The sequence below is a fragment of the Vespa crabro genome, chromosome 2 (genome assembly GCF_910589235.1).
Source record: "Vespa crabro chromosome 2, iyVesCrab1.2, whole genome shotgun sequence".
NCBI classification, from domain to species: domain Eukaryota; kingdom Metazoa; phylum Arthropoda; class Insecta; order Hymenoptera; family Vespidae; genus Vespa; species Vespa crabro.
Genome location: NC_060956.1, coordinates 6544432 through 6568806, shown reverse-complemented (window position 1 = coordinate 6568806; position 24375 = coordinate 6544432). Strand labels below are relative to the sequence as shown.

At 31.0% G+C, this 24375-nt stretch overlaps 3 protein-coding genes across 9 annotated transcripts in view; 2 read left to right on the top strand and 1 right to left on the bottom strand.

The window, feature by feature from the left end:
- Nucleotides 1-75: 75 nt before the first annotated feature.
- LOC124422189 (lysosomal-trafficking regulator) lies at nt 76-21422 on the top strand. 7 transcript variants are annotated; one of them, XM_046958305.1, is made up of 37 exons: nt 76-881; nt 3139-3689; nt 3776-4300; nt 4801-5055; nt 6956-7041; nt 7786-10478; nt 10548-10631; nt 10939-11093; nt 11182-11423; nt 11506-11675; nt 12054-12572; nt 12711-12851; nt 12921-13230; nt 13299-13453; nt 13546-13764; nt 14317-14513; nt 14605-15054; nt 15162-15482; nt 15593-15709; nt 15790-16251; nt 16338-16728; nt 16811-17244; nt 17332-17564; nt 17641-17975; nt 18071-18294; nt 18363-18524; nt 18588-18832; nt 18912-18978; nt 19054-19204; nt 19272-19412; nt 19476-19693; nt 19775-19961; nt 20037-20201; nt 20280-20416; nt 20481-20719; nt 20795-21076; nt 21143-21422. In XM_046958305.1, the coding sequence occupies exons 3-37, from the start codon at nt 4139-4141 to the stop codon at nt 21342-21344; spliced, it is 10551 nt and encodes a 3516-aa protein (XP_046814261.1). In that variant the 5' UTR covers nt 76-881; nt 3139-3689; nt 3776-4138; the 3' UTR covers nt 21345-21422. The 7 variants fall into 7 exon arrangements, with proteins under 7 accessions (XP_046814261.1, XP_046814266.1, XP_046814264.1 ...); XM_046958310.1 differs by having other exon boundaries at nt 3139-4300; nt 10566-10631; nt 12747-12851; XM_046958308.1 differs by having other exon boundaries at nt 3139-4300; nt 10566-10631.
- A 588-nt stretch (nt 21423-22010) lies between these two features.
- Nucleotides 22011-23142, bottom strand: LOC124422194 (ankyrin repeat domain-containing protein 49-like). The gene is made up of 3 exons (XM_046958318.1): nt 22864-23142; nt 22551-22711; nt 22011-22432 (listed from the first exon to the last, which is right to left on the bottom strand). The coding sequence occupies exons 1-3, from the start codon at nt 23006-23008 to the stop codon at nt 22097-22099; spliced, it is 642 nt and encodes a 213-aa protein (XP_046814274.1). The 5' UTR covers nt 23009-23142; the 3' UTR covers nt 22011-22096.
- A 1081-nt stretch (nt 23143-24223) lies between these two features.
- The window catches only part of LOC124422139 (neurocalcin homolog), a 31624-nt gene continuing 31472 nt past the window's right edge, over nt 24224-24375 (top strand). Inside the window, exon 1 of the mRNA XM_046958181.1 lies at nt 24224-24373. The gene's annotated coding sequence lies outside the window, so the exon portion shown is untranslated. The remainder of the gene's footprint in view (nt 24374-24375) is intronic.

Genomic DNA, 24375 nt, shown 5'->3' with positions numbered 1-24375 from the left:
GAACTCCCTCGCATGCGTATGCTTTCTTTCAATTAAAGGTTATGTGCTTCTTCTATTGCGTCAAATTTAAATAAGATCCTAAATTTAAAATTTAACTTTTCTTTTCATGGTACATAAAAATATATTTCACGAATAAATTATTAGTTATGCTAATAATTTGTAAATAGTACGATACGATTCTACTGGGAATAATAAGAGAATCGATCGATATGAAAACCATAGGATGAAAGCATTTTGCTTACAACTCTAAAGATACTCGTACCGGTTTATTTTCACTACCATGTATACCACTATCCAAATCTCTAGAAGATAAGACGTATTTCTCTTCGTAATATTATAAAACATAAAGCTCACGATCAAACTAAAACAAACATATTTATTTTTTCATTAAATTATTTTTTCATAAATTAAAATGCTTGTACTATAATTTTATATATAACACTCAGCTCAATTATTTTGAAATTCGCGGTAAATTTACGGTAAATTTGTGGTAATAAGTAATCCTATGTGATTACCCAATCAGATTCACGATAAAGGAAGAGAGTGAGAGAGAAAGAGAAAGAAAGAATGATGAAGTTGGTTGTTACCGACCGAAGTCATTGAGAGTCGTTGCTAAAGAGTTGACAGGTCGTGAAAATGTTCTTCGTTTTACGGTATTCATATGATTTTTAAGAATCGGTTTATTGTTATATCTATACGCACGAGAAAAATAAAGAACGAAAAAGCGTGAGAAAGAGAAAGAGATATAGAAAGAGAAGCCATCGTTCACTTTAATCCTTCAGTTTGAGATAATTAATTTCGAGCGCCGTAACAGAGATTGGCGTGACATTCGTCGTGATTTTATCACACAGAAATCGTGGATGCAGTGGCGGGAACGTAACGTAAGTTTAAAATTCACGTAATACGAGTACTACAGCCTTTTAAAAAAAGCATTTGAAAAAAGAATACCGAAAGAAATAATTGTTATATCCTTAATTATTCGGATTTTTTTATGTTTGGTAGATAATCTCAGAAGGTCAATTCGTTATCGTACATTGATTTGTTGTTTATCGTATAACTTACGATTTGTGACAAACTTTTTGAAGATAATCTAATTACGTTATATGTATATATATATATATATATATATATATACACGCATATATACGCATGCATACGTGAGCATTAGTAAAAGAGTAAAAGAGAGAGAGAGAAAGGAGGCTCGAAAGGGTGGGGAGAAAAACAAGGGAATGAAAAGTTCTCGAATGGCGCGAAATTATTTGTTGATCGTAAACAAATTCAAGACCAATAATTGACGTAATTTTAGAAACTTTCGTATCATTAATTTTATATCGAAACATTTACATTATTAACTCTTTTTTATTTGATACCAACCGAAGAATAACGTAAGATTTTTGATCCGTTAATGATCCTTGCCATAAGAAGAAATATTAAAAAGAATTAGTTAGAATAACATGACCTTTTCTTTTGAAACTTTGAGGAATATCAAGAAATTGTATATAGTACATATTATGCAGTAATGATATTGATTATAATTGTAAATAACTGAATTTTTGTTTGTATTGTCCTTTATAATATATCGAACGAATAACTTATTAATATATATATATATATATATATATATATATATATATATATAACGTAAACTTATTAATCGTTATATATATATATATGTATATATGTATATATTCGTTGTATGACAAAAACTATTCCTGTTTTGATGTCTGAATTGAAAGTCTCTATTTTGTCTCTATCTTCACTGCCTAGGAAAATTACTAAATGTAAATCTCTTCTTTCCCAATATATATTTGGTCTCCCTACACTCGATACACTCATAAATCTTTCCTGGTATTATTATCATTTTCACGAGTTTGCCTTTTTCCTTGTTATTATCTATAAAAGAATGATTCGTTTTTCACTGATTCTGCGTCTCTTGTTATCATTTCGCGAGGTTAATTAAAGAACAACAGTAGGGTAATACACCATTAAGATATTTCTTCACCATAATAACGAGTCCACTGTACACATCGAAGATTAATTGATGCTCCTCCATCCGGTGTATATGTATATGTGCATGCATACGTGCGTGTCTATGTGCGTATATACTAACGTTTTCGATCATTTGCACGTGTTACTTTGCGTTATCACTCTTTACAATTTTTTTTGTTTATCTACTTCGCGTCAACCATTTTGCACAACGATGGAGACAATAATCTCAGCAGGAGGTTATAAGTAGTATTAGTATTAATCATTCGTTGAAATCTCTGGAAATCTCTCTACGTATCAATTTTAAATAATCAATTGTAAAAAAGGAAATCATATGATTTATCTTAAGTATATTCATGAAAAAGATGGTAATAAAAGATAAATATAAAAAAAGAATAACGACAACAATTTGATGATTAATATCGTTTTATTTAAATCGAATTTTGAAGAGATAACGATCGTAACGAAGTCATCGACTTAATTATTCGTTTTTTTTTAATAAAGGTCACAACCACATTTACCCAACGTTGAATGCTCACTCGGTTTATACTAAAAATGATTGTAATCAGTCAAGAAAATTCTGCATTAATTAATAACTCTAGGTGAATGTAATATAACTTGATATTTTAACTTGATAAAAGCCAGAAACGTTTTTTTTGTCCTGAGACTTATGTATACTTATAAATTCGTTATATATTAATTTGATATAATTTAAATAAAAAGATCAAACAAATTTGCATGATAGAACTAATTATCAGTTGTTACGCTCCGCGTAGAAATTTTGCTATAAAATGATAGGGTTAATTGCGATTAATTACACGAGATAGCTTAATCGTAGTGAATTTTAACTGGGATAAAAATAACCGACGTATTTCTACTTTTTTATTTTATTATTTTCTATGATTCTTGTACGAGAACTCTGACTTCAATAGAATCGTAAAACGTGAAAACCGTCAAGAAAACATTCCATAGCCCGATCAAAGTAACATCAGTATCATATTGCGTTATCGGGTTTTCGAGGGTGAATGCATGCACGTAATCGTTTTTCCTTATCATTTATTTCTATGTATGCCTCTTCTCTCTCTTTTATTTTTGATTATTCGACATGGTGAGACGCGGGAGACAAATGTGAATCATAAGTTTTCTTCATAGGAGGACGTCGATTGGAATAGCCTTTGGTCTGCGGGAGGCTCGTCCGTATCCACCTCTATCTTCAGCCCCACCCCCACCTCTACCCCTACCTCGATCACCACCTCCTGCTACTTTCTTCAGCCGTTCGTCGTCTTAACAACAGTTCACATGACGATCCTGAAGAGAAGGGTCGCAACAGAACATTCTAAACGGAATTCCAACTTCGTATTTGTCGGTCATGCAAACGTATTAAATTATACCTTAGAAAACATAATTAGATTACGTGAAAATCGAAATAACATATCAGTGAGATAGATTTTTTTGATTAATTATATATATTCTCATCGAATTGATTTCATTCGGTTTTATCGTTTATATCATGTGAATTATTGTCCTTTTTTTGTCCGTCTGTTTGTAGAATACGATCAAGGAATGACGTAGAAAGTATTATAATCTCATTTAAAAGATCACTCTAGAAGTATATCATAGTGTATAAATTCAACTGATAAATATAATCACATGCTTATGTATTTTTGCATTGACATATGAAGAAGAGTTGTCTGGTAGAATACGTAAGCTTCTGTTTAGCCAATTGTTTTGGTCTTATACAAAAGTATCTCGACGTTGAAAACTTTGTAAGAGTTTTTATTACTATTAGGGCAATCAGGAGGAAGCATAAGAAAAAGATAGAAAAGCAAAAAAAAAAAGAAATATAAATTTGCAGCGAAAAAGACAACGATTGTCGGGTTTGCTAATGTTGTATCAGAAGGTCGACGGAGCTCGAAAAGATCATAAATCAAAAGTGCCACGATAGCAAAGAGGTCGTGGACCGGGGTCGTTTGATGGTCGAATGTTGAGTTCATTAACAGTAGAGATCGGTCTTCCTTACCGAAAGTTACTTGATATTCAAGCCTAAAAATTGATCAATTATGATCACAGATATTGTTTGATTCGTTTGACCAACTGTTACTAATTGTTTCATTCAACGACGAGGAATCTTTTGATATCGAGGACCTGTTCGATGTCAATTTTTTCTCCATACGGCTTTCAAAGAGGACGAGGAAGATCTATACATGGAAGACAGAGAAACGAATCCTCTTCGACTCGTTCTCGAAGACAAAAAAGCGGACAATCGTATATTTTGGATGCTGATAAAGAAGATGCAACGTTTTATAGTATGGGAGTAAGTCAGTTGACAAAATGTATTAAAGGTCTTTATATAGACCTAAGTCATCATGTCATCTATCATTAGATTTTAATCATTTTCCAAGTGTTCTGATTGTTAATACAAAATAGGAATCCCTAATGAACATCGTTTTTTTTTGTGTGTGCCAAGAAAAGATCTTTCTTCTTTCTCTTTCTTTCTTTCTATTTCTCTCATTTCCTCTGTTCGAACGACTTAACGAATTATAGGTATACAGTAGCTTTCAGGCTTCCCCTGAAAGGCTGGAAACTTGTCCGACAGAGTTCAGATGGGGAAGGGGTATTACATAAGCTGTGGTAGATCGGCTAATCACTCACACGTACGTAAATATCTATGTAAGTGTATGTAAGTGAAGAGAAGCTTTATAGAGAGTCGTGAAACTCTGTTAAACTTGGAAAAGACGTCGTTGACACAACGTTTTCTCACCTTATCTTTCTGCAAGAATTCGTATTACATCGTGGATTCCATTATCTTTTCAGGTTGACGTCAATCAATCCGAGGCTGCAGCTCAAGAAGAGATTTTGGAAGAAGATCCGAATTTGCAGGAGTTCGCTGCTTGTGATTCCTACGATGTGAGTAGCTTCGAAGACGATGGAAGATTAAAAACCGTTGAGTCCGAAGGCGAAGACGACGACGAACACCATCACGAACACTTAGGAATGTCTTCAGGTTCTTCCGATAAATTACAAATACTTTGGGATCATTTCATTCACGCTGAACCACTAAGTTACGAGGTATAGTTCTAACAACTGTAATATTTGTAATATTTTATCATGTTAACATTCTATACACATTATTGTTTCAATATGGAGAATTATGCCAGTTTATTGCATAATTATGCAAATAATAATTTTTTTCAATGATTATTATATCTCGAATAATTTTATTTTTCATAATGAATATTTACGACGATCATGTTTTTTTAGATGTTTATAAGTTTTATATCATCGATTATTTGCATATAACCAATTGAATCTTTCATAATCAACCGGTTAATCAAGTTATTTCACTTTTTTATGTATGTTGTATATGGACTTTATACATTTTAAAACAAATATGATATCTTTTAAAATAATTCTATTTTATAAATATTATTATAATGCTGAATGTTAATGAGAAGCCACGAAATTTCAAATACGTTTTATTTAACAACCAAGATAAATAACGTCTATCTTTTTTTTCTATTTATTATTTTGTAGTCTCATTAGCATACAATAAATGAGTGCCGCTTATGCGCCTTGTTAGGTTTTCCTTTACTGTCATTTACGATTAGTATACCTTCGCTAGTTTCTACCACGCACGATTTCGCAACAACTTTGTCATTGATTCTTTCACGGCTATGTCCCATCTTGTTATCGCTCAAAGATGACCTATAAATTGCACATACTTTATCTGTCGATATTATGTCACTTGGCACTTGGAAAACATAAATAATTAAACCTTTTTTATATGCTATTAGATCAATGATGTGCGACCTTTATTTTGCACTAGGCTAAATTTGAAATTTTAATATTTCGTATGGGCTGAAACGCAGTATTATAATAAATATTTAATTATTAATAATTATTTAATACCGAATAAATATTTAATATAATATTCAGTAAAATTTTTATTTTTTTATTTATGGAATGGTATTTGTTATTTTCGATATAGATTTATTTGACTAGGCCTTTTATTAATATTGCTTTTCAATATTGGGAGATACATTTGAAATTGCAATTCTAATAAAATTTTTTAAGATGACCTTATTTTTTTTTCTTTTTGTTCAAATTTTTGCATTATAGCTGATAAAGTGCAACATTTTACAGGTAAGTAATTTGAGGATCGTTGATTATTTATCAATATACCAGAGGAATTAATCATTGTAACCCGGGATAATCTCATTAAATGTAGATATTAAAAATTAATCATGTTCTTTTTTCTTTTATTTTTTTTTTCTTTTCCAATACTTATGATTATATTCGTGTTATTACATTAATTATTACGCATGTTTATGAATTTTTATGAGCGAATTAAAGCAATCTGTGTTGGTAATATATATCCGTTCACTGAAGTCCGATATTTGTGATAAGTTACGATCTGTGTTCATTTAAGAAAAGAAGCCTACGTGACCACATACATGCTACGGAGAAATGTAAACCGTTTGTTATTTACGTTCAGTGCATACTGGTTCTTTCCATCTTGAGTCATGTTTATGTATCAATGATATATTGTAAAAGTAATTAATTCTCATTTTATATTCTCACTGTTTACTAAACGCAACGAAGTACACAAGTAATAATATCAATACTTATAACCCTGTTTTTAAATTAATTATTAAAAGTCACGAGCGCAATTCTTTCTCTTTATTGCACCGAACGATTTATAGCAAAAATGTTTAATGGTTTTATTATTATTATTATTATTATTATTTTTTTTTTTTTTTTAATTAAAATAATTATTTTATCTCTTGTTTTTTATGGAATGATTATCATGATTTACAAAAATTAGTGAAGGAATTTCTTTTACTTCTCGTAAAAATTAATAAAAATATCAGCAACTTGTTATTGATCTATAATATTTTCTTTTTTTTTTAGTTTAAATGAAAAATATGCAATTATTAATAATAATTAATCATTGATATTATATTTTTAGAAATCATCTTGGCTCGACATATTTTTGGCAGAATTACTTGCTCAAGTGAAGGAAGGTAGAGACGTGAAAGATGCCGTTTCCTTTTGGTAATTATAATGATTGAGAAAATATTATTGCAATTCTATTGTATAATGGTACGTATATAAAAATCATAGTGTGTACGTGTCTCGAAAAATCAATAATATATAAAAAAGAAAGAATTATTTAGAGGCTAACAAGATAGTATGCATTTCTGTGGATTAGTAATGGTGAGACATGTATTTTTATCGAACGTTGTCTAATAGTTACCGCAGTATGAAAATATGATCTCATCCTTGCGGTCATGCTGTTACCGTGAGATATTGAATGTATAAGGAATCGAATGTATATGCACATTACTTTTTCTTGATATTTTATCGAACTTATTTACTAGATTATTTTAGTTTGTCGTATAAAAAAAAAATAAAAATTAAACAAATTATTTTTTATTTTAACAAGTAATTCGTCACTTGCATTGACCTTTGATGATTGAAAAGCGCAATATTAGAAAAAAAAGAACAAGAGTAGTAGATATATTACCGAAGAACTCTTGAGGCATCAAAAAGAAAAAGTTCGAACAATCTACTATGATTAACTCCGATCCTTGATATCGGCACATTTGCAACACATTTTACACTTTTGTTTCTTTGAATTTCGAAGGAATGACTGTCGTAAGAAATGTCTAAATAAATAAATATGAAGAAAGGAATAAGTTAATAATCTTATCAATACGATAAGTTTAAAGATAAAATCGATAAGAAGATATTCTATAAAAGAAAATCTGATATAACATATCGGATATTTTATTTCAGTTCAGTCGGTGGTGGTGGAGTATCTACACTCGTGGCATGCGAATTGCTTTCGGACGTACATGAACTCTGTGCGAAAAAAAGTGAAGGCGGTGAATTGGTCGGCTTGAGAAGATATTTAGCTCGAGATCGTGGCTGGCGTTGTTTAGCAGTCTTGCATTTGTTGGGTGTACGTGGATTATCGTGTGGTCGTGAGCTTGTTGCACTGTTAGTAGCATTATATCCAGTCGCTCTTCAAGAAGATAATTCTTCAGATAAGTCGAAAGAATCGTCTATTCGCAATCCTTACGTTAAGCTTCATTGTAACGACGACTCAGTCGATACGGTGATCATAGTGCCTTACGCTAAGCGAAGAAACATCAAGTCAATAAGTCGCTGCGTTAAAAGTTACGAAGGCAATGCAAGGATATCAAGAAAAAAAAGTAGTAACCGTAAGCAAGGTATCGGCATTAGAATGGCATCGTACAATAATAAACAAAAATCTTTGGGAACCAAAACAAAACGTAACACGACAAAAAGCGAGAGCAGCGAGTCGGAATTTCTGACGGACGGTATCGATCAGGCACGTTCATTGACCCTAAAAATACGTTTAAATCCGATGGATTTTGAATACTTCACGTCAGTAGTCAGAAGTGACGAGGAACAGAAATGGCAGGCTGCTCTTTACGAGTTACCTGCACGACCAGCGAAGAAAATTCCTTTGGATTATATAGATGAGAGAATCAAGGAAGTGTTGAATGCAACGATGAATAATTTCGAGACTAGTTTCTTGATCATACAATTGCTTCAAGGATTAAGGGACTATGATACACCTGCCGAACAAACGCCAGCCGTGCAAGTGTTAAAATTTGCTTTGGATACTATTTGGTCTCTACAATTTGGTATCGATGGAACTGGTCTCACTAGGATCGAATGCGCTACTTTAAAGGCCGCTGCTGCGAGATTGATGTTAATAGCTTTGGAACGTGTTCTCCGAGCTGATGAACCTACCACTGCTGTAATACACAATGGATTGTTACCTATGACTCTCAGATTACTTGAAGATGCTTGCACCAAATCAATTGGCAGTGATCTTTCACCGGACGAAGGCTCTTTACTTCAAGAATTTATCTTTGCAACCATGTACGGTATCATAACTTTTCTCTATTGCCTGTTACATCAGCGAAGTGCAAATGTTGATAATCTATCAGACTTTTTTGAACTTTTTCGACTGTTTGCCGAAAGTCAAGACGGTAAACTCATCGAGAAAACCATCTTGGCGATCGTTAGTTTACCGAGTGCTGACCCAACAAGATCTGTCGTACGTGCAAAAAAAATCATTGATATGATCGGTGCCCTAACGAGTGGCCTAAAAAGGGTTCGACGAGATATCGCACATATGAGCCTATGTCACAGAAACAAACACAAATTTTGTGTAGATAACATTCAATCGCATCATCATTCCGATGTTCTTGGATTACCTTACACTGAATCAATCGTTGGTGTCTCGATCCTCGAACAAGCTTGTTGTGTGTCCTCACTTTTCATGACTCTAACTAATCTTTTGAAGGAATCTTATGCCTGTGTACCAGAGTTACGAATCAGATTATTAAAAGTGACGACGGCTGCTGGTACCTGTTGTTGTTTTTCACCAAAAATCCTTCTCTCGAGTATTGTCACTTTCCTGAAGAAACGTGATTACTCGACTTACAATCCAGCCGTTATTCTTCTCGAACGAACTCTCTTCAAAGAACTCGGTGCTTATCCGGTGATTAATAATTGTGAAACTTGCAACAGGCCACCTAATTATTCTTGGGAATTTTTGGAAATGTATAAGGAATTGCTAACACCTGATGATCCAAAGCTATCGTATATCGTAATTGCACACTTGCTGAAAGTAACGCCAACTTCAAAATTTCAAGTTAGACAGGAACTTCTCGTTCGTGTTTTTTATCCAACATTTTTGAAAGCCAAAACTTATTATAATAATGATAAGGAATGCGTTGCTGCTAAATTTCTTATTCTTTCTTGCCTGTCCTTAATGTCAAATCTGATAGGAAACATGCAAATGTGGGAAAAATTTATAGAGATGGATGGATTAAAAGAAGTATTGGTTTTATTACCGGATGTAACGTTTACTAGAAGTGTTTATATTCTTCTAGAAGTGGCGGTGATCATGGAAATTTGGAATTCGAATTGCCATGAAGCTGATACTCTCAGAGAAACCGAAGAGATAGCATTGAAATCTTTGTTTAAATTTCTCGAAAATGAGACGAGCGATTTGTTGAACATATTAGAGGAACTTGAAAAAAACCAATCAAAGGAAAATCCAGAAAAATCATGGGAAAATGAAAATGCTTATGGACCTACAAAAGTAAATGTGGAAAGTGAAGAAATAGAAATAATTGTACAATCGGAAAACTCTTCTCTTGAAGTTCTTGAAATAGATAATCAATCTTGCATAAATGAAAATGTTCAACCAAAGTTAAATTATAATTCAGAAACAATGATTATATTAGAAACATCGGACATAGCGTCAATAACCACTGGTAAAGAAATTAATTTACAGAAAGCAAGTGCAGTATGGAGAGCCACAGCTGGAGTTGCATTATGCAGTCCTAATTTTCGTCTAGAATTATCTTCACATCCAATAGCTAATGAAGCTTTAAAATTATTTAGATCATTAGCTATTAATGTTGCTACTGATAACATACATGGTAAGTTTAAAAAAAAACGTATAGTACAAATATATATATATATATATTATCGTACTACTAATTTCTTAGATATACTTTTACTTTCAGATACTAATAAATCAGCGTATAAGCTGTTTGAAGCTTTAATTACTTGCTGCTTAACATGCTCGTTGTGTAAGTATATTTTTATCTTTATATAAGTTAGATGAATCATCATACGTACGTTGTATAATTTGATCTGGCATTCTTCGGCAACATACAGCTGCGGATTATAATTCAGATGCTCTATAAAATTGTTTGGCGTGAAAACAGTTTAGGGTTCATGCCTTACTGATAAACATTATTCTTGAAACCACGTTATCACAAATAGATCGTTCAGCAATATTTGTAATTTCATTCGTTATACTTGAACTATTTTTTAATTATTGTAAATTAAGAATTTTGTTATTAATATTATATATAATATATTACATGGTATTAGGTGGTTGTGACGTAGCGATGGAGTTGAGAAAAGTATTAATGCAAACAGGAGTTAGACTTGGTCATGGAATAGCAACCATTATTGAAGCTTTGCTTAAAGTTTCCATGTTAAAACCTGCTCATGAACAAACTATTCCACAACAGCCTCGTGCTAGAGTAAGTTTTAATGATTAACATAAATTTAATTCTTTGATAATTGCTAGACAAACATTTATTTAAAAAATAAATGTCATTTATGCTTTAGTTACCTACTATGAATTTGGATACTTTGCCGGATTGTGGTGCTGAAGATAGTAGCACCGGAGAATATGTAACTGCTGATGATGGTTATGAAGCAGATATTGAAATACCAGGAAAAAGTTGTCATTCTAATGTAACAAAAAAGAGTGGCTCTATAGGACCAGTTGTTGAACCACGAGGTCATGCAAATGCACATCCAGCTTTATGCACATTAGCAATAGATTTGCTTATTCATTTCAGTAAGCAGTGAGTATATATTAATTCGATTAAATTTGAATAAAAGTTCAAGCATACCAAACGTTTTCTGTAAATGAATTTTTATTTGTAGAGACTTAGATGCTGAAAGAAGATCTATAGTGACTAATGGATTAAGAAAATTAGCAATTACGTGCAGAGAAAGCGTTTCAAGTTGCGCTGCTCTTGCGGGATCTGGTGTAATTACAAAAATGTTAAATGGATTCAAGGACATATTCACTAGCAATGATCCTCAGTATCAAGGTATATTGTGTTTTCACTTTTTTGAGGAATTTTGTTTAACCCTTGCTGAATACTCCTGGCGCAAGCAATCCGCGTAAACGGCGTGCACCTAATGCTTTCGATCGTTTTGGTCGACTAAATACGCAAGGCGCAACTACTTAAATAATACAAGCATTAATTAATTATTTTATTCAAAACATTAAAATGTAAACCATATTTTAGTTTGAAATTATCTCAAACGCGAGTGAGATCGAAAAAATTGAAAAAATTAATATATGGACGCACATATGCGTCCATAATCCATAGCGATCGCTTTCGATAAACGCATATATGCGTCCATAACACTCAAAGGGTTAAAAAATATAATTTAAAATAATTATATATATGTGCGCATTTCAGATTTGCAACATGCTGCATTAGAAGTATTCACCCTTCTTGCAACACAAGCAATTTCATCCACGGAATTAGACACATATTTATCTTTTTTCAAAGTTAAAAAACCTCCAATGTCTTTATTATTAGAACCATTGTATCATCTGGTTATAACAGCTCGACCCCAACCGAATTTTATCCTATCGTTTCCTGTCGAATGTGATACACAAAAGATATTGAAATCTCAACCAGATGAAAATAAATCTCTTGAAAAAGCTGAGAATTTAGTAAATAATTTTAAAAAGAAACATTTAAGTATGGGAATTTGTAGCCCCTGGTCTGTACATGCAACATGTTTACCAGTTGGTCCTGAACTTACATGGTCAGTATGGTTGCTTGGTTGTTCTGCTTCCATGTGGTTACGAGTGGAAAGAGGATTTCCTTTTAATAATAGAGGAACGATTATGAGCACAGCACCATTACTTAATACCAATAGCGAAAGCCTGTCTGATTGGGGTATCCTTTCAGATAATTGGAGTAGAGAAGGTTGGTAAAATACTACATGTACATTAATTGTATATTTAAATGGTGTAGGTGTCTTATTTTTAATGTAGAGCTGTGGCATGTGATATAGTAGTAAGTTGAGTATGTTGTTGCATGCATTTTCAAAATCATCTTGAAAAGGCCGAAAAACATTTGATCTTTTCTTGGGAACACCAGCAGTAGCAGGTTCATCATCACCACCCACACCAGCTAGCATTATACATTTGATGTCAATTGGAATGGAATATTTGGTATTAGAAATATGGCTCGATTTTAGATCAGGTAAATTACATTTATTGACTATTATGTTATTTTTCAGCTTTTATAATTTATTTTTTTTTCTTTTTTCAGATAAGTTAATTTTGCGATTAACTCGGCCAGACGATAAAACAAATCGAACCGTTTCTGAGACTTCCATAAGTGGCATCCTTCCTTCAGGACGTTGGCATCACTTAGCTATAAATTTCAAAGATACAATTTTGAATAAACGTAGTGCCGTCATAGATGTTGTTATTTGGATAGATGGTTGGAAAGAAATTAATGCCCAATTACCCTTCGATGGCATTTTAGTAAGAAAACCAGGCACTACATGTATTTTACTCGGTCAGATCGGATCAACCAGTATTGGTGCTTGGTATCTCGGGAATTTAATGGTTTTTAGGTAAATATTTATTTGCTTTTATAATATAATACATTATTAAAATTTTAACGTACAAATGTTATACTCAGATATCCAGTTTTTACCAAAGAAAGAGCTTTATATCTTGCCAGTCTCGGACCAAATTTTACGAATCTTGCGGATTGTATTTTAAATATGGCAAAGCCTGATTTTGCACCTTTAATCACATCCGGAGCATTGAACGATGTTCGTGAAATAAAATTTGGTTAGTTTATTTATAATATTTTATAGTGTTTCAATTACAAAAAGATTATGTACTATTATAGCTAGAATAATTAATAATTCTTATTAATATAGAAGGAGGTAAATTCGATACAAGTAGACGAAAGTCTTATGGTGGTACTTATTTAAGACGTGCAGTTGAAACGAAAGTATTAGAAAATAAAATTGATTGGGAATCAGTCATGGATGCTACCAATTCACAATTGGGAGAGTTGCAAGATGCTTTGCTTTTAAGTTATGAAGCTCAAAATCCTAACATCGTTCATTTGTATCCTCAAGCTATAGCTAATCCTGGTAAATATATTATTATATATGTATACAGATTATTCCATTAGAAGTTTTACAGACAATTATCTTCCATACTATTCGTTATTCAAAAAAATGTTTTAAGCAGAATTTATTTATTTTCGAGGGGGGATAATTTTATGATGGTCACAAATCTTGTCTAAATGGACGTGATTGTTTCGGAAATTTCAAGGAAATCTTTGTTGTTAATGTTACTTTTTGCCGTTAAATATAACTATAAATTATTATTTAGATAAATGTGTAATTCATTCTATAACGAATTCATCGGCCTATATAATATATTGCTCATTCAAGATTATTTATTATCATTCAAAGCTTATCTTCCTTATACCAATATTTGGTTTATTTGAATATTTCATCAATTCGGTCGTAAACATGAATCTTATTCTTCTTGAAACAAAGTAAGTTCTGCTTTTAAACAATTTTTTTAAATAACGATTAGTGCTAGGGATATAGTCGTGACAATCTATAGAAATAAAATTTATTATATAAGAAAATATCTTTTTATATTTCGTTTAAATGTTTTATATTTATCTATAGCAGTTGTAAGAAACTTGTTTCCTGGTCATCCTGGATTTAGAGTCGTATCTGCTCCTGAACATAGAGTATCTCAACAGCCACCATTATCAATAGCACCTATTTTGACAACTTGTTTAGAATGCCAACAATATAGAGGTCTTATACCTGCAGCAAGTTTAATGGGTGGTGTTCCAATATTTTTATTTCTTTTTGCAAGAGTAAGTATACATTTTTCTTAACTCGTTTAAATATATTTGGTGTTATTTTTCCAAACATTTGTTGGATTGTCTTTATTTATATTTCACGTAGGTAGTAGAGTTGAATTCTACCGAAGAGGAGCAAGCATTAGCATTTTCAATAGTCCTACATTTAACACGAAGCGATTCAGAATTATTAAATCAATATCGTGCCGAAGGTGGTACATCATTACTTTTACGAGTTTTAGAATCACCACATTGCCACGCAGGTAGACATATGTTAAAAGCAATGTTAGATGCAGCTTGTGATAGTTCAATACTGATCAAAGATATCGGTAGCGGTAATCCTTCCATTTCACAAAATTGTGAAGCTGTGATTACTGATCCTGAACTCGTGAAAGGTGCTTTAACTGCTTGGAGAACATGGGCAAAATCAGACACATTAAATTTATTGTTACAAGCAATATTACTTTTGTTAAGGGATCAACATTCTCAGCGTGAATTCAATGCCTTTCAATTAAATAGAGTTGGAATCGTGGATACTATATTAATGCTGTGCAAGGTCAGTCAATTGATTCTAAACATTTTTAGATGGTATAAACGTTAAGTAATGATATATATATATATATATATATATATATATATATATATAATTTTTTATATATACAGGAACATTTCATGTATGAAGATTTAGGTGCAATATTAGAACCTTCCATAGGAAGTGTAGTGGTAGAATTAATCCGAGCACTAATGGGAGCTCCACCAGAATTTGAACACTTAGTTGCTATCACTGATTACTTAGTTCTTGTTCATCAAGCTTCAGAGACTTATATAACACATTCTAAACATAATATTTATTTTTTGTTACCTCCTTTGACTGAAGGAAAAGTTAATATACGAAAGTATTTAACAGTAACAAGTAGTTCTTCCGAAGAATCTATAGGAATATTGGAGAATAGCAAGTTGAACAAAGCTTTAACAAATGTACAGGTAATTTAAATAAATGTATACAATTCTGAATATAGACGTAGCAAAGAGATGATGCAAATGATCAACAATTTTAATAAAATATCCTCCTGGTTTTTTCTCTATTATTGTAGATACAAAAAAGTAAAACAATTAAAAGGAAAGAACGTAGAAATGATCAATCTAAAGATACTAGTGCTGGAGAAGACTCAGGAATTGCAGCTAGCGATGGCTCAAATTTACAAACTAACGTAATATATAAAATAATTGAAATAATCGATATCAATAGATTGTTTAACAACGATTTAAATATTCTGATAATTATTTTCAGGAAAAACAATCGACATACATAGATGAAAGAAAAGCTTGTCAAGGTCTAGTCTGTGAAGGTTTATTATTATTGTTAAGAGATGCTATAAGAGTATTACCTGATAGTCAAGTTGGCCCTGTATTGAAACATGTTTTACGTGCAGAGGTTTTGTTAGTCCTAGCCAATAATCCTGACGCAAGAGTTCGTACAGCATTAATAAAGGTTATACAAACGTACCTCCAACGAGCTAGCGATGAAGAAGTGAATAAATTTATAAAGCAAAAATATTTTTTGCATTTAGCAAACCAAATATCGCTTTATCCAGGAAGTGAGTCTCTTATTAATGCTTTAGAAAATCTTGCTTTAAGAGGGCCAACATTAGCAGCAATGCCACCATTAATGGCAATGATCGCAAAAACTGCTGCTATAGAATCGAATATAGCACATCCTATAATATCATTTATAACAGATATTATAGCAAAGGTATAGAATATATAATTAAATAAAAACATTTTTCATTTTATTGCGAATTTAAATATATTTAAAAAGAATATATTAATCTATTATAGAATTCAAATGCTTTAAGAATGATCTTAGAGCAAGGCCTTATAGAATGCTTGGTGCAAGCCTTAATTGCTACAGCACATAGAGGTAACTCAACATCATTGAACCATGACATCCATGTATTACTTGTGGCAATTGCTACTAAGTTATTAGAATCTCCAGGAAATCATCAAATGCAAGCTGTATTAGAATTACATCTTATATTAAATCATATGGAACTTAAGGAAATGTCTGAATGTAACAAATGCACTATGTGTATACCTGTTATCAGAGATGCACAAGTTGCATTATTTGATGGTGAACTAGATGCATTAACAGCAAAAATCTCAACACATTCTGGATTTAGATTACGTAGTACAGCTTCTTATCTTGCTTCGGCATCTTATTTAACAACAGGTTAATATTTATATATAATTTTTAGGTTTAGTTAACTTTATACGTTAACAAAAAATTATGTATTTGTACATATTTATTTTAGTTCTTACTACATCGAGCGAACAGAGCGATCATGGTTCTCGATCGTCCAGTTATGGAAGTTTACATGGAACTTCTATTTCTGTCGTAAGAGAAACAGGAAAGGGAGAATTGTACGATCGTTTCCGTATGGTTTTGACTCGAGCTGTTGAATTTGTAACTGCTGCCGATGAGTCACCATCAGGGAATGAATTACAATTAACCAGAAGATTATTTTCGATTCTTTTACATGGATTATGCGATCCATTAGAAAGAAAAAATCATTGGAGTAGTGCATGGTTTACTAAACCTGCTTTAAGAAAATATACAGCAAAACTTATGGTATGGTTACTTGGGCCACATCAAAGTAATAATACTAGAATTTATGCAGTAAGATCTTTAATGGAAGAACCAAAGGCTCATGAAATTTTGTTATCACTTCTTGAGGTCCATCCGCAGGTAATACAACGTATTAATTCATAAATTAAAATCTACAAATAAAAGATAAAAATATCTATTTAATATTACATATTTAATAAATATTAGGTAGAACAAAGATTCACTGTCTTCTTTTGGGATTTGTTACAAAGAGATGAAATGTCGAGTGCAGATGCTAGAATGTGTGCTGAATTTAGAGAAGCTCTTCGTATATGGGATCTTGCAAAAAGTATTGAACAAGCATCTCCAGGAATATGGAATGAAGAATTAGCTTTATTACGACGTGAATTAATGAGGGACAGAGATATATGGATTGATGCAAATCTTCCAGCAATATATAGGTACTTGATTATATTATTTTTATACTTTTTTGCAATTTGGATTTGGAGTGACTTTTTAAATCGTTTTATATGTTAGAATCAGTAATAGATTTGATGGATTAGCTAAACAGTTAACTGACAGTGCGATGACTATAACTCGTACTGTAGTAGAAGAGCAAAATCGAGAACGCAAAGTATTAATGGAACGATTAAAACACGCAAGAGCCATGGAAGCTCAGTCGGTTGAAAAATGGAGAGATTTGGCTAAACGACTAACGCATGAAAGAGCATTGTGGCATTTTCCAGAAAGTTATCCATGTAGTTGGGAATTAGATCCAACAGAAGGACCTGCCAGAGTTCGAATTCGTTTACAAAGATGTCATTTGGATATCGATGAAAGATTTTTTTTGGCAGAACATAAGGACAAATTAGGTTTGTTTATCAAATATATAAAAACTATTTATTTTTAAATTATATAACTTCCAATCTATCTATTTTAATAATTTTATTTTTAATAATATTTATAGGAGTATCTAAAATCGAAGCACCTTTGTCATATTTATTTTCAATGAGCCGGCAAGATATTAATGCGTCGACTTTAATCGAGCGTTTACATACCAGTGAAAGAATACGTAAAATGTCTCAAGCCAAAGTTGTTACTCCAAGAGCAGAATTAGCAGGCGAAGTATTAATTGGAGAAACGTGTCTCTATTTCGTTCCTGATAATCCTGATGTACCATTGCATACAGATGTAAGTACAAAATTTTGTCTCTAAAGAAAAATTCATTATCATTTGTATAATTTAAATATTTATTTTAGATAGCCTTAGGAGGTTTGGATTTAGCCATGGCTGGTGGTACAGCCTGGCGATTAGAAGATATTCGTGAATTACATAAAAGAAGATACCAATTACAAGAAAGAGCTATTGAAATATTTCTTATCACTGGGAGAACCTATTTATTAGCATTTAATTCTTCCAAGGTATTTATTTATTAAAATATTCTGAGTAAATTGATATTTGGAACTAAGATTAATATTTTGCAGGAAAGAGATGAATTTGCAACAGAATTATCTACTTGTAATTTACCAAGACGTATTCCTGGTGATGATTTAGGAGAAGCAATTGCATTATGGAGAAGTGGCGCATTAACAAATTGGGAATATATAACTTGTTTAAATAAACTTGCTGGACGTTCTTACAATGATCTCATGCAATATCCTGTATTTCCGTTCGTGTTATCAGATTATATTAATGATAAAATTGATCTAAATAATCCAAAAATTTATCGGCAAGTTATAAATATAGATTTCAATCTTGGTTGGAAAAATAATGATAAATAATTCGATAATAAATAAACATTTTTACAGAAATTTTAAACGACCTATGGCTGTGCAAGATAAAAAGAATGAACAACATTATATAAATAATTATAATGTAAGTATTTAATTAAGTAGGTATATATTATAATAATAAAATGATGTAAATATATTAATTAAATGTTTCTTTTAGTATCTAAAACAAGCTCTTTCGGAAGGCTTAAATTTAATTGCTTTGAATCAAGAGCCATTCCATTATGGATCTCATTATAGTAATTCAGGCACAGTTTTACACTTTTTAGTAAGACTACCGCCCTTTACCAGCATGTTTTTATGTTATCAAGGTATTTTATAAATCACATACATAATAATTCAAAATTATTGAATAATAATTAAAAATTTTTTTGATAGATGATAACTTTGATATTCCTGATAGAACATTTCATGCATTGGCAACTACATGGAGATTAACTAGTTGCGATTCAACCACTGATGTTAAAGAATTAATACCAGAATTTTTCTATCTACCAGAATTTTTATTAAACTTCGAAGGTAAAGAAATTACGAATCATATATGTTAGTATTTTTATTCAATACAATGTTATAATTTTATAGGATTCAATTTTGGTGTACGACAAAATGGTAATAGAGTCAGCGATGTCGAATTACCTAAATGGTGTGGTGGCGATGCTCGGTTATTCATATTAGCGCATAGAGCTGCACTCGAAGCAGACTTAGTAAGAGAAGTTTTACCGTACTGGATTGATCTCGTGTTTGGTTTTAGACAAACAGGACGACCAGCAGTCGAAGCAATTAACGTTTTTCATCCAGCGGTGAGTTACGTTAATAAAAATAAATAATATCAAATAATTACAAATTTTAATCATAAAACCATTATGTTTTATATTGGATAGACATATTATGGATTTAATGTAGAACAAATAGCCGATCCTTTAGAACGTCAAGCATGGGAAACAATGGTTAGGACATATGGACAAACACCAGCACAGTTATTTAGAAATTCACATCCATTACCCATTCAAAATCTTGGTACAGTAGTGGCTTCTACCTTGATACCACAAGTTATCGAAGGTGTTGAAGGTAATTTTATTTATATTAATCATTTTATTTTAATAATAAAACTGTTATGTTTATCTGTTTTATTTACTTTTGTAGGTATAAAATGGGGAAATTATGTAGGAGCACCAGGAAATGAACCTGTACTTTGCTGGAAACATAAACACAGAACTTTATTATCTTATCTTATTCCTTTAGCAACAGGCGATGTTTTTGGATTACCTAATTGTACAACACTTCTGATAGGATATGCTAAAGAAAAAGGTCAGATAATAATTGTTATGATTTGTACTTTTAAAAGTCGTAATAATGTTCGTATTAACAACATTATTATATTTGTAGGTACTAGTATGTTTAGTGGAATGTCTGTTCTTGGTGCTGCATTAGCATCATGGGGTGGAAATGATGGAATAGCAAGACTGAAATGTAAAAAAGAACAACCTCCTAAACCATTAACGAAATCTTCTGGTCTCGATCCTGTAAGTACATCGAAGAAGGATAATCTTTTAAGTTAAATTTATTTAAGTATTTATATTCTTTCAGATCACAATCTTAGCATCTGCTCCCGATTGTGGCCAATTGTGGACTGGTTACTTATCTGGTAAAATAACAGTGCACACATATAATATTGGAACTAGCGGAAAAATAGAATTTAGCTCGATTCCAGCCTCTGTACTTTTAGCTCATAGAAATAGAGTAACTGCAATTTCGTTGTCAAGGGTATTTAGTATTGCAGTTTCTGGAGATGGAAATGGTGTTATTGTTATTTGGGATTTAAATAGGTATGTATTCTGATTAAATGCATGTAATAAAAGGATTTAACAATAGTAGAATAATTCAATTATTTGTTATTACAGTTTATCATATATAAGATCAATTGTCTGTGATTACAAATATTCCATCCATCTATTATCCATCAGTGAAACGCTTGGAGATATAGCAGTAACATATGAAATATTTAATAAGGCTGACAAAAAGGACTTGGCAGTTCGATCTGAATTACGAGTTTATACTATAAATGCTAGAAGCGTCGGTTCTGTTTTATCTAAATCTCGAATAACAGCTCTATGTTATAGTAATGCACCTGAAGGAGTTTCTGTTAACGTCGTTGCAACTGGATTGGATAATGGAGTAATAAGGTATATCATATTAATATATTCTATAATTATATCTTGGAAAAATAATTTAATCGTTTATATATCTAGATTATGGAGTAGTTGGGACTTACGATTAGTTCGAGAAATTATAAATACTGCGAAAGGATGTGGAGCTATAATTGCCATAGCTTGGGCTTTGGACCAGCATCATTTATATGCAGCTACAGAAGATTGTACAGTTTTGATATGGGAAGGTTCAAAACGCTTGAGTAATGGAACTCCGAAATTTGTAAATTTAACATCACTTTGAAATAAGTAAAATATATATATATATATAAATGTAATCTTACGAATAATCTTACGAATAAATTTTTTACTTTTAATAGTACACATATAATTGATGTTATTTCATCGTGAATAATCATTATTAATGTAAAAAAATTAAGTGCCTACAATTAATGATTATTCAACATTGCAAAGTATTTCAGGTGTATTATTTACAGTACGAAAGAACATCGAGTATTTTAAAACATTCATCTATTTTGAATAATGTTGTATCTTACATATAATCAGACATTTGAAGAGAATGAACAATATACTAAAGTATTATTCTACAAAATGTTTTATAAATGATACTCAATAATTTTAGTGATAAATAAATAATTATGAAATATATTTTTATACATTTATATTAAGGCTAGAAAAAAAATCATGTATCTTTTTAATTACTCATTTATGAATGAATATTCATGTTGATATTATCATATAGTTAATCTATTAGCATTTAGCGCATTGTTTTATAGATGATTAGAAATGTAATTATCTGAAGTTATAATGTATGTACAAAAAATAAAAAATCATAACGAATTAGAAGTTAAAAAATTAGAATTTACATACTATTCTTTTTCATTGTTAAAATGATTTACATTTATATATACTAAAATTGTAACATTTATATTAGTATTTATAATTATGAATTTTATACATGTGTGTTAAATGCTTAATAAATTTATAATAATATAAATATAAATATAAATATGTATATATATATAAAAATTCATTTTAAATTTCATTTAAACAAGGTTCAATTATTTCAAACATAGGATAATATTTACCAGTTCTCCTAGCAACTTGTTCTGGTGTATCACCACTTGAATTTATTATCAAGTGATCTACATCAGGATTTAAAAGAAGAAGCTGTAAAGCAGGAGAATTATGAGAACTTGCTGATACTAAATGTAAAGGAGTTTGATCTCCTTTACTTTTTGCATTTACATCTGCTCCATTAGCAATTAGAATGGCAGCACATTCTACATTATTCCAACAACAAGCAGAATGTAATGGTTGCCATTCGTCCATAGTCTTTGTATCTATTTTTGCTCCCATTTTAAGCAAATACTAATAATAAATAAAATAAAGAAACTATTAGTTAACATGGCATTCATTTAAATATGAGTTTCAAAATCAATTAATTAATCAATTAAAATGCAAATTATAGATTATATAAATATTATACCTCAACAATTTCCACATGATTTCCATAACATGCTCTATGAAGAGGTGTATATCCATCTTTATCCGTGCATTCCAATAAGTTGAGATCTTTAATCAATAATTTTCTAATTTTTTCTATATCACCATTTTCAGCAGCACTTAGAATCGCTTTTTCATCCGGCTCTGAAATCAATAAATGAACGATCTCATTGAATCAATTTATTGAATTATATTCAGCAAATAAAGTAATTACGAAACAAAATAATCGCGAATTATCAAATAAAACTATAAATAAATGTTTATTTCAAATTTTTCCAAAAAACAAATTTTCTAACCTTTTGCATTGCGTTCAACTTCTACTCCATCATCGTCGTCTTCCCAAGCACTAACTTGCATACGATCACAACGCGGTTGACTTAACATTCTATCGCGTATTTTTTCTAAATCTGTTAATTCGTCATTTTCATCTTCAGAAGACATTTTTATATCATATAACGAAATTCAATATCTGAACTGATGGATAATATAACGAACTTAAAACAATTTTCTCCTAACGTAAACAAAAGTTATACTGTTAAAGAATTTCCGATGTATGTGGTAACGTTAGAAGAAACGTGCACAACGGTTAAAGTTGGCAACGCAACAATAGCGACATCTTTCAGATACTAGGAAGATTATACGTCACTATTTCTTTCATTTTTATCTAAATTACACAGAATGTCACGATATTATTCTAAAAATAGAAAATTACTTATTTTAATAAAAATTAAATTTTCTGTTATATAAATTTTATATTATAGTTGTTGATTCTTTTTCTATGAGTATGTGCTAGATGTGTTTTCAGGACACAGTCCAGAATGTATGATAAATATCAGCGCCTCTATAGGAGCGCAGCCAAATTTTTTTTTTTTTAAATGATGTTGGATAGCCTAGTTTAATTGGTGCGTGTTTGATTTTCTAATATCAAACGCTAACTGTAAATATCTAACAATATTTTCTCTTAAAAACAGGATTTTATTTAGAAAATCAAGGTGTAAAGTAAAAGTTTACTGAAATATCATATAAAAAACAAAAAGAAGGTACATTTATGAAAAAGGTTGAAGACATAATTCATGTAGCTGTGCATATTAGATCGCTTATAAAAAGTATTCGTGTCGCAAAAATAATTGTATATTTAATAAGTGTCAATGCAATCCAGATTTATGTCAAAATAACAATAGTTAAATATATAGAACGTTAATAAAATAACGAAAGAAATCAAAGTATATGATAATTCTCAAATATGTTGATTATATTTCTATTGTTATATATAGAAATTATAAGTATTATTGTGTAAAAAATACTCATAGAAATTATTTATTTATAACATTTACGATTCTCTATCTCTCTATTTTTTTTTATGAATAAATATATTGTTTCTGTATCACGTATATTATTTTTTATGTAATAGTTTTGTATACTATATAGATCATCAGTATTGGATGTAAATTATAATTTATTTTTCATTAAAGTTACAATAAAATAGTACAAAGCAAATTTAATTATGCAATAAACTTCAATTATTTCGATCGTTCGTTCCGGTATTTTATAAATTCTCGTTTAATTATTTTACAATATGGCGTTATAATTTTAGTACCTCGATCGTTTTATAGAGTTCGCTATTATTCCAAGCGCCATGCACCTATCAGCCAATACGATTCGATTTCTAGTTTAAACGCTTCGTCGATGTTCCGCGGAATGGGATTTCAATATGGCTATCGTCGTGATGTCTGCAGAAGCTAGTATCGCGGAAATGTTTTGAATTCGTTTGATAATTGTGACGACAGATTGACGTGCGAGGCATAGGT

Coding starts and splice junctions, on each gene's coding strand:
- LOC124422189 (XM_046958305.1), top strand. CDS start 4,139: ATGTCAATTTTTTCTCCATACGGCTTTCAAAGAGGACGAGGAAGATCT. Junction 12,573..12,710: donor AGATAATTGGAGTAGAGAAG/GTTGGTAAAATA, acceptor CATCTTGAAAAG/GCCGAAAAACATTTGATCTT. Junction 17,565..17,640: donor AATCTTCCAGCAATATATAG/GTACTTGATTAT, acceptor TTTATATGTTAG/AATCAGTAATAGATTTGATG.
- LOC124422194 (XM_046958318.1), bottom strand. CDS start 23,008: ATGTCTTCTGAAGATGAAAATGACGAATTAACAGATTTAGAAAAAATA. Junction 22,712..22,863: donor AGTTGAACGCAATGCAAAAG/GTTAGAAAATTT, acceptor TATTGATTTCAG/AGCCGGATGAAAAAGCGATT. Junction 22,433..22,550: donor ATCATGTGGAAATTGTTGAG/GTATAATATTTA, acceptor ATTTATTATTAG/TATTTGCTTAAAATGGGAGC.